Source organism: Callithrix jacchus, chromosome 3, assembly GCF_049354715.1.
Source record: "Callithrix jacchus isolate 240 chromosome 3, calJac240_pri, whole genome shotgun sequence".
In the NCBI taxonomy this organism is placed as follows: domain Eukaryota; kingdom Metazoa; phylum Chordata; class Mammalia; order Primates; family Cebidae; genus Callithrix; species Callithrix jacchus.
In genome coordinates, this window is record NC_133504.1 from 91896546 (window position 1) to 91907818 (window position 11273).

General features: G+C 37.0%; 1 protein-coding gene across 2 annotated transcripts in view; it reads right to left on the bottom strand.

Annotated features, from left to right (window-relative positions):
- ARHGEF38 (Rho guanine nucleotide exchange factor 38) overlaps positions 1-10681 on the bottom strand; it is a 132932-nt gene extending 122251 nt beyond the window's left edge. Inside the window, exon 1 of one of the 2 annotated variants that reach the window (XM_035293202.3) lies at positions 10338-10681. In XM_035293202.3, the coding sequence (XP_035149093.3) occupies positions 10338-10533 (196 nt within the window). In that variant the 5' untranslated portion in view covers positions 10534-10681. Of the gene's footprint in view, positions 1-6931; positions 7009-10337 lie in introns of those variants that run through there. The other variant, XM_078366742.1, reaches the window with a different exon arrangement.
- Positions 10682-11273: the final 592 nt, after the last annotated feature.

Sequence of the window (11273 nt, forward strand, 5' to 3'; positions counted from 1 at the left end):
TCGTAATTATTCATTGGATATTTTAAAGTCATGCAATAAGGAATCATTGAGCAGAGTAACTGTATACTAGGCATTGCTCAAATTCTAATTCTTTTTCCCCAAGGAGAATTATATTCAAATGACAGAAAAAGCAAAAAATAGAATAAAGTAGTATAAATTCATAGAGTAATAGATGGTATGAAAGCCACTGAGGGGGATCAGAACATGCCATCCTTAACCATGCCACTTTGGCATATTATTTTGAGCTGGAGACACTCAACAACAGATGCAGAAAGGTCTCTCTGCCTTTCCCTTTTTTACTTAAAAGCAGAGTGTAAATTTATCATGAGAAAAGTGCCCTCCCTATATAACAAAGAAGGGAATATTCTTATCAGAGACAGTGAGTTAACGTAGAGATGAGTCTATATAAACAAATCTTAAAAAAGTAACCTTTATCTTCCATTAGCTTCCCCCATCTATTTCCTAGTCACTTTTCCACAATTTCTTTCCCCAACCCTAAACTCTTTTACTTTGGCTTTGTCATAGCTCCACAATTTATGACTCTTTGTTAAAATATTATATAAACCCCTGGGTCTAACTACTTCTTTGAGATTTTTACTTGTTTCTTTCTACAAAGCCCACCATGACACATAAAGATATTAACCTCAAATAACGTGTATATGCTTTTTCTTTTGTAAGTATGTCTTTTGTCTATACAATTCACAGGTCTTAGTCACAGACTTTAACAGGGTAGAGGAAAAGTATTTCCTCACCTACATCACTTTCAGTCAGATGGTCAGGGATAGACTCCCAAAAAGGTGAACAGAGGCTTCCATGATAAAAATCCATACTTGCAGAAATTTGGGGAATCTTTTATTTTATTATATTTTTATTTTTATTTTTTGAAACTTCAGGCTGGAGTGCAGTGGCACAATCTCAGCTCACTGCAACTTCTGCCTCCAAGGTTCAAGTGATCTTGTGCCTCAGCCCGTATATAAAAAATATACTACTTTATTTTATTTTTTGCTTTTTCTGTCATTTGAATATAATTCTCCTTGGGAAAAAAAGACTTAGGATTTAAGCCATAGCTGGGATTAATCAGTAGCTGGGATTACAGACATGTACCACCAGGAGCTAATTTTTTTTCTTTTTTGGTAGAGATAGGGTCTCACCATGTTGCCTAGGCTTGTGTCAAATTCCTGAGCTCAAGCGTTCCGGCCACCTTGGCCTCCCAAAGTCCTGGGATTATAGGCATGAGTCACCACACCGGGCCTATATGGGAAAATGTCTTTTAAACAGACAAAATGCTAATATAAAGGCCAGGGAGCAGGTACAAATTTGGCTCTAAGCTCCTGGCAGGTAAATATAGTAAACCGCTTGTTTTTATCTGGGAGGGGATATGTTTTTATTCTTAAGCGGAATCAGTTTTCCATTGAATAAAATCTGGATAGCACTGAGAGAGGCAAACAATGTCTTCATCAACCATTTCACAACAAATATAGAAGGAGAAATCTGTGATGGATTTTTGTAGTGACATTGGAGACCTAACATTAAGAAGCATTCAGGAAAGACAATTTCTGTGAGGTGCTATAATGACTCACAATACTTAAAGTAGTAGCTAGATGGCATGAGCTTTAAGTTTTCTTCTTTAAGTAAGAATTGTATGTAAGTCTAAGACTGCATCCTCTATCGAGGGTTTCAATGCAGGTATCTTAGAGAATTTATTTATTCTCTGACTCATTAATCAAGAAAAAAATTGGTCAGAAAACCTTGGACAAAGGCGTTTAATCATAGCACTCTGTGTTTCTGCTGCATTTAAGTTATGATTCACAATTTAAGCTGACTTCATAGAATTCTATTGAAATATCACCTACCCAGATAAAGAGTTGCTTGCTTCTAGCATAAGATTCCATTCTTTTCATTTGCAAATGTATTCCCTCCTCTCATTGCTATAGAATAGGACTCTCAGTTAATCTGATATATATTAAGTTTTATGAGATGCAAATAAATGACAACAGGCATAAAATTAAAGAAATATGAGTTTCAGTGTCAGGATACTCACCAAAGTGGGAAATGGAGATCATTAAGCTATTACTATAAGGCATGTTTGCTTACCTGCCTTTGTAATTTTGTACCCTGACAATTAAATGAAAAAAAAGTATTTATTAAACAGTGACACTCTGGCAGGGACATGCCACTATAATTCAAAAGAAAGAGGATATATTCCAAAGTGAAAAACAGCAAGTTAAGCTCTCTTATGGTAGCAGAGAAATGTCATCATATTACAAAACATGTGCTGCAACTATCAAATGGCTTTGACTTCTTATTACCAGTAAATCATATGTATAAAATACCTACTGAGTCAACTAATTAAATTCATTCTGTTTTGCAAATATTGCAAGCATGTGACATCTCAAACCCAAGCCCCACCATCTATTTTTCTCAATGATAAAATCAGAACTTAAGAGAAGAGGTATTGGTATTCAGTCACAGTGTATGTGACAGCCTCTGGCTAGCATAGTTCCCAGCAGATAACATAATATTAATACTCAATCTCTCCCTTCTCTTCTTGAAATTTTGCCTTCCCTCTTACTTTCGCAACCTAGTATAGAAAGACTGTTATATCCTGAAATAGATTACAGGCAAAAACCACACAAAGCTGCCTCCCTGTGGGACCTGGAGCAAGGATACAGATGGATGCCAGCATATCAGATCTACATATTTAAAAGTTATAAATCAAGCTGGCAAATTATTAAATAAAATGTGATGTATCCTTCTGTCTTGATAAATATATTTTTTAACAATCTGGAAGGCCAACTTCTAATTTAGATTTCTTGTATACCTCAGAGTTTCGTGCCAAAATTTGGCAGGGGGCAATGGGACACATGCACTCCTACTCAGTCTTGAGGCTTGTATCCCTGAAGAGGGAGACCCAGGCTTCTCAGATCAACTTCCCCTTTGACTATCATGCTGCATTTCAATAGAAGAAAAGGTCGACCGACTGATGCCTCCAGTTTTACATACCTATAGGTGACAGGCTAGGCCTTGGGGAAACTCTCCAAAAGGCACTATTTTTACTTAAAACAAGATCAACCAGAAACCTTTTCACATGTGAGTCCTAAAACTGTAAACCGGAACCCTTTCATATGTGATTCCTGAAACTGTAAACCAGAAGCTTTTCACATGTGAGTCCTAAAACTATGAACCTAAGATTCTTTCACCTGTAATATCTAAAGTATAAGCCTATATAAAGGGTGAACCTCCCTTTGTTAGATGAGCTGGGTTTTGGACAAATTACCGCCCAGGCTCCCGGTCGTAAGAGTAATAATAAACCCTTCCTCCTCCTGTATTCGGTGTTCGAGCAATCCATTTCCCCTGGTCACTCCTGCTACATCCCTACCTTTCTCTCTACCAGCTTTCCCACCCAGAGGAAGCTGATAGACATGGTATAAACACTCCAGCATGATCAAGCTCTAAAAACACTCTCATAATCAACTGTCCCTTGGGCCTGAGAGCATGCACACCAGCAACCACACTCTGTTCTTGAGAGCATGGGATAAGAAGAAGTCCAAGCAAATGTCAGAGCCAGTACTGGGGTCTGTTGAGCAGAAAATTCCACAGTCTCAGATACAGTCTAGAAGTGAAGGTAGGACTCCCAGATAAGCCATAACTTTGAGTCTTGTCTTGTTCTAAGAATGATACTGCTTATCAATTTAGCAACTCTTGCAATAATTCCACTTTTATCAGAAAGTCAATATTCACAAAGGTACTGATGCTAATATAGATTATGGCATCAAGAAAAAGTAATTCTATAAACAGAGGTTTTCTTTCTTTCCTGTGCCAACAGAAACAAAGATGAATGTAGCTTGAGTGCTTGTCTCTCTCCCATATTTTCTCCAACTACATTACTATTTTAAGGTGTATTTCTATTCATGCTTGCTGCTTGCTTGGTTTCTATCTATCTCTCCCCTTCTCTCTCTTCTTCCTCTTTTCAGTCCTTCTTCCTATTGATGCCTCATTTTACATTTCGATAAACCCATAATTTTATAAATAAAAAAAGCACAACTAGAAATACTATTTGCTACTTTTAAGAAAGTTACACTAAAGTCATATTGGTCAAACACAGGAATAAATTTGTCTATCACAATGTGGTAATAGTAGAATAGCTCAAACAGTCTCAATTTCTGTGACTCATACGTTATTTGATACAAATATTTCTCCTAAAAACTACAAGATGACTCTATTGAAAAAAATAGGAAAGTAAAATACCATGCTTTACATTGGTTTCTATGCATGCAGTAAGACAAAAATTACTGAGTTTTTACAGTGTCTTGCCTCAAAGAAAGATTTGTCCTTCAAACTATGACACACACCTATTTGCACTGGTGTCACATTACTGATTCAGATACTTCCCATTTTACCATAGAGTGTATGAAGTCAGGTAAAGGGGAAATTGCTACTCAATAATCAAAGAACAGACATGAACAAAAAGGGTTTGTAGCACTGGGATAGAAACATACACAGGAAGCTGGACAATTTGTTTTACTCCATTCTTCATTTGGCCTTGAACAAAACTCACCAAGTCTTCCAGTGTTAATTTCTGCTCACTGACAGACTGTCTATGTTCTTGAAAAACATGTTAAATTAAATGGCCTCATAGTCTTAACAGTCTAATTTATTATTTGAGCCACTTGTCCCCACATGGCACAGTATGTTATTTTGTATAAAGTTCATACAGTAGGATGGTTCATCTTTAACATCATAGTAAGATAACTTCAGGTATCATAGAGATAACCTTTCTCCATGAGAATGATACAATAGCATTTGCAATAATAAAAATAAAACACAGTTCCACTATGAAGTGGAGAGTTAATTTTTGCCTTGCGTTACCAGCAGTGATAATGGGTAATAGCACTTTACCCATGTATTCCTACCTTTTCACCTGGTGTTGGATAAACAAAATAAGCATTAGCCAGAAAATTAAACAGAAGTTTAGTGTGGCCATAGAGGATAAAGGTAACTTGGTTGGTTTGGGCTGCTATAACAAATATATTAGAGACTGGGTGGATTAAGTTCAGCAAACATTTATTTTTCACAGTTCTGGAAGCTGGAAAATCTAGAATCAAGCTGATCTTATTCCTAATGAGGAAGATCTTATTCCTGCTTAGAATCCACTTCCTGGTTTGCAGATGGCCACGTTCTTGTATCCTGACATGGCTGAGAGCAGAGAGAAGCAAGCTCTCTTTTGTCTTTTCTTTTAAGGGATACTAATCCCATTCATGAAAACTCCACCCTCAATAATTAATTACCTCCTAAAGACCCCACCTCCTAATACTGTCACATTGGGGATTAGGTTTCACGTATGAAATTTAGAGGGACACAAACATTCAGTCCATGATACCCATAGAGCAAGACCTCTAAACTTCATATTTTAGCAAAGGTAAACTGAGAGGAAATCTATAATGTCAGTTACATAAATCATATATATGTTGAATACTGTGAGTTCCAAATTTCTCTTCAAAGAATCAGTATGCCGGTATGTTTAGTTTCTGTGTTCTTTGTTCTCCATGTTAAATTTAACTTTCTCATTTTCTTCATGTCCTTGCACCTAGTTTCAGTAAACAGCTTGCCCACCACTGATTATAGTTCACATCTCTGGTCGCCTGCTTTGTCCTGAGCCACCCCTGGTCACCTGCTCTGACTTGAGTCACCTTTAGTTACCTGTTCCATAACTGTCTTTTCTGCTGAAACTGTTCACCTCACCACTCTGGCTGGTACCCCTGATATCTTTAAATCAGCCAACAGAATTAACTTAGACTGTGCAGTCCAACCCTAACCAATAGGGAAACAACACAGCAATAGGGGCTACCTGCATCAGGGATAAGAACCCCTTCCCTTCCTTTTCCAGGTGTGCTTTTTTTGCTCCATCCATGAAATGCACCCTTCTATAAACATAAAAATAGCCTTGCTGAGAAAATTTACATTCGAGTGCTATTACTTTTGCGGCACTGAAAAATTTGCTTCTAACATATGGTTTTCAGAAGACTCCTGAATGTTAGTAAACTTTTGTTCTTTTTGTTCTTTAAATGTTACAGTAACTTTCAATAAAAAGTCTAATCATTGCAAAAATGTGTCTCAAGTACACACATGAACACATACACATATATCTATATCTATAAACTGGAGAGACATATATATCTGCATATGTACAGACACACTTCTGTACAGTTTTTAAATTAGGCATATTCCAAATACAGAGGTCATGTATAAAAGTATTTATGAAGTTCTCAGTTTTTGCAACTCAACCATGAAATTTCTTATAGTTAGGTAATTTCTATGGCTCCCAGTAGAACAGAAATGAGGAACTGATCTAGTGAAAGCTAAGATGGCTCTTCTTACAAATAGAAGAGGCATACTTGAAGTATGGTTGTTGTATGCTCTAAAAGCCTGTTTTATTCCCTGGAATTTCTGGCAACACCACATTCCTCAAGTTATTTTGAGACTGAAAGAGGCTTCCACTAAGAATGACTTATTATATAAATTCTGTACATTTTAATCTCAGATATGTTCATTTACTGAAGAATCATCTTTCTGATAGAAACATCTGTCCTTACATATTTAGATACTTATATACAATGGCCATTATTTCAGGCCTTGGTGCTTTTCTTCACAGCAATTTCCTGCTTGAGCCTGATCATTTAAGTCATTCATATTATTTAACACTTACTGAGTGTTTACTGTATTCTGGACTGCTGAGATGAAACAGTTAACAAGACAGATAGGGTTTCTTTCTTGGTGTATGGGAGGGGAGGCAGAGAAATGGGAGAGAAACAGTAGTCAATAACAAATGATAAACAAGGAAACAAAAACAATTCGGACAGAGCTAAATACAGTGAAAAAGTTAAAATGCCCTTTTTTTCCCTGTACCTTCCCTCATCCCTACCCTTATCACCTCTTAGAGACTCCATTTTCTGACCACCTCCTTCACACAGTCCTGAATAGACCATTTCCTCCTTTTGCGGACCCACTGATCCTACCTCTACTTCTATAGTCCACTTTATTGCATTTATTTGTTTACCTGTCTTATCTTTCCCAACCAGACTTTGAGCCTGTTGGAGTAAAGGTCAGACATGTTTTCCTAATGATTTTGTAGTTTTAATTCCTGGCACATATTCTGTTTTTGCTCTTCATTGTAACCCTCAAGACACAGTATATCAAACATTCAATAAATGCCAATTTACCAAATGTATATGATTTTACAATTTGCGTTCTTTCCAATGTATCAAGAGCCTTGAGAAAAATTAATTTCAAAGATAACGTATAATATATTCAATAGATGCCAGTCAACTGAATTCATCTGTTTAAGGAGTAAAGGAGCCTAAGGGTAGCCTTTCTATTATTGTTCAGCTCGAGGCTTAGTAGGAATGACTATGTTGATGTGATCACGATCTTCTGCAAAGGTTTTAGAATGTCCTCATTAGAGCCATATTCTTCTACTGCTTTAATTCAGCCCGTGTAGCATTTTAAAAATTGTTATTACAACTTTAGATTCATACTACTAAAGTGAATTGCATTGAACAGATAGACTGTGTATTATGGGTTAAAAGACAAGCTCAAGAGCGCCAAAGAAAGATCTTATATTTTCCAGAACCCAGAGAACTTGCTTCTCCAGAGAGTTAGAGGAGTGAATTATTTTTCTCTAGCAACACAGCATTGAAGGACAACCAATTAAATAAGCAACTAAATAATTTTAGAAATGTGGTGTTATCAGAAATTCCAGTATTTGAAAGCACACTTTGACTTCACAAGAGTTTTAGGCCATCTATCTGAGGGCTCTAACCAGCCCAGGTGTTTACTCAATGCCTCCCAGGGACTACCAGTTCCAAGGAAGGCAGAAGAAAAGCTCTTAGCATTTGATAATAAAGAGCTTCTTAAGATGATTTAGGATTCATCTGCATGATAATGGGTATAGTACAGGCCAGAAAGCAAACCCACAGGACTGATTGCTTTGAACATTAATGAGAAAATGCCTTCCGGTGTTGCCAAAGCTGTTATAGTCGAATCATGCTAAAAGCTCTATTAGGCACTCGATAATCAGACTTGGATTTTTTTAAGGATTACATTTTAAAAACTTTACTTATCAGGAGGCAGCCTATCTTTATGGCATATGTGCTCTTCTATACTCCTTGGTGATTTTTCTCAAGCACAGACAGTTCTAGGAGCATGTGTTAACACCTGAGTTTTGCCTTCCACCTTCAAAGAATCCAACAAAGCATAGAAAAGCCGCAAATCAAATGAAGTGCATAAGAAGCCTGAGGTCTTCTGCAAAGTAACCAACACATGCTGCTATATTATGTGGTCATAGACTTATTTTTTTAGGTAAATGTAGTAAGCAAAAATTTGTGAGTAGCAAAAATTATTTTCTATTTTTATTTTGCTAAGAGACTTTGATAGATGCTGAATTAGAGCAACTCAGACAGAAGAAAATGTGTAATTAGGGATAAAGCAATGAGCTTTTCCTGAATTTTTAGATGTGGTTTCTTTATTAAAGGACCAAAAAGAACTGAAAAAGAGATATAAAATATATAAACTTCGATTAATATTGGGTAAATTCTATCATTATGGTACCCATTATTCCTAAAATGTGTCAGCCAGTATACTAGCTGTTTTATGTAATTATCGAATTTCATTCTCCCAACAACACTATGTGGTAAGTATCATTAGTCTCACTTTCACAGATAGGAAAATTGAGGCTCAGATATTTAAGATAATTTGCTCAAGTTCTTATAGGTAGTAAGTTGAAGAGCCAGGATTAGAAACCAAATGTGTATGATTTTAAATTCTCATGGCACGTATTCACCATGGAATAACTACACAGCCATAAGAAAGAACAAAATCATGTCCTTTGTAGCAACGCGAATACAACCTGAGGCCATTATCCTAAGCAAATTAATGCTGGAACGGAAAACCAAATACTGCATGTTCTACTTACGAATAAGAGCTAAACATTAGACATACATGGACATAAAGTTGGCAACAGTAGATACTGAGGATGACCGGAGTGGGGAGAAAGGGATAAGCAAGGGCTGAAAAACTGCCTAATAGGTACTATGCTCAGTACCTGGGTGATGAGATCATTTGTACCCCAAATCACACACAATACTTATGTAACAAACACACACATACCCCCTGAATATAAAGTAAAAGTTAAAATTTTTAAAAATGCATTATTTCCAATGTATCCATTGCTTTGAGAAAAAAATAATTTCAAAGATTAAACAGCACCCTCCCTCATTAAAAAAAATTTTTGAAGATAAGATTAATGTTTAAGTTCAGCTTTAGTGCTGAACTACCAGTAATTTTTTTAATTTTTACACATTAACTTATAGTAATGATTTTTATATTTAATTTAAATTCATTTAATTTAACTTAATTGATTTGCATAACTAAATCTTAGGTCACATTTGTGGAGATTTGCTAAACATAAGAATGTCCTATTGGTCTTTCTGATCTCATCATAGTTTTTCAAATCCAAAACGACAGCTCACAGTGGGACAATGAGCATTCAAACAGAACTTGTGCTCAGAGCAGAAGAGGAAAGTTCTGGAAGATCACATAACCGGTACTGCAGAGAAGACTTAAAACGCTGCCCAGTATCAACATCAAAATGAAATTTTACTAGATCGAATGACCTTTGGGAAACAGAGGAGAGAAAGGAAGGGTACCATCACAAAATAAACTGAAGTTATTTCCTCAAATGTCGTTCAAAATAAGCAGGCTAAACATTTCTTACCATATTTGAGTATTATTCAATTTACTTAAAGGAAATGATCACCTGAGCAAATTTCAGCAAATCTTGTTATACCATCTGACTATAACATTCCTTCTTTTTCATAGACACGATTACAGTTTCATGCCCCTATTTAAGATAACCACAATCAACCGTTCAGTACAATTACCTAGATAGATGTCATAGGGTAATATCACACATCTGCCTTTCGAGACAAACAATCTTTTGTAGGTTTCCTAATCATTTACTTTCTAGTGTTTTCCACTTCTTAAGTTGGGTGGAGAAGGGAGAAGAAAAGGAGAAAGTAGAAGAAAAATGATAACCCTCACCAGAAAAAAAAAAAAGCAATATTAAGAGTAATTCAGAATTAACTCTTTAACTATTGAATCACATAATAAAAAGTTTTTCTATAATTTACAGGTTACATTTACTTTCATCTTATTTTGTGGGAAGCAGAGGTGGTATTCGATTTTCTCCTCTGCCTTGTGTGTTTCTTTGCAAATGGAATTGTAGCAGAAATGGAGCTGGGAGTGCAGTAACATGGGACAATTGATTTCTTTTTGGTTACCTTGTAATTTCTGGTTGTATTCGGTCCTGTCAGATTGGCTCCTCCTTAAGGTACCAGAGTGGTCCCCAGAAACACTGCTCTCAACCACAGTGTCAGTCTTTCTTCTCTCCAGCATATAGAGTCTGGGCCTCAAGAAGGCCAGATTCTTTTTCTTGGTGACCATATTTTCTTTTCCAGTGGCTTCTTTGGACTCCATATGAGGCAGAGACAAGCTTTAGAGGCTTGCAGGCAATGGCTGGTGGCTAAGGTGCCTCGGGGTGAGGGTTAAAGCCACTAGAGTGACAAGTTTATCTGCCCCTTCTAACCAAACCGCTTCACTCCAGGGTTACCTGGCTGTGACTGCCACCACCTCTAGGAAGTCCCAGAGCTCCACCCATATGAGGTCATTTTTTTTAAAACCTAGAATCCAACAAGGGAAGCTGCCACCTGTTACCTGAGAGACTTGCAGCACAGAGCTAGGCAAAGCAGGGACTGTGCTGTCACATGCTACTGAAGCAAACAAAAATCCCATTGTGTAGGGTGAGGGGTGGGGAAAAAGGAAAGTGAACAAGGTGAGGCTCTGAGGAAGGAAGTACACCTTAGCATAACCCACCGTTTATGGGTGTAATGTGTGCCCATGGGTGTGTACAGGTGCACAATACAGGATACTGTGTTGTGGTCTGCTGCCTGGAGGCAGACTGGGGCTCATGTGTGGCTTTTGGCTGGAGTCACTCACAGGTGACTCCAGAGTCAGTGCAGGGGCTAGGAGAATTTGCATTTGCATCACAACAGTGAGTACAGAATCATTTTCAGTGATTACTGTGTGCACTCAAAGTTATGCTTCTGCCTTTAAACGTTGAACATTCAGCAATTATTTACTAAAAACGTACTTGCCAAACCCTGATCTGCATTCCTAAGAAAATAAGGATTCATATGTGAGAGTCATCTAGCAGCAGG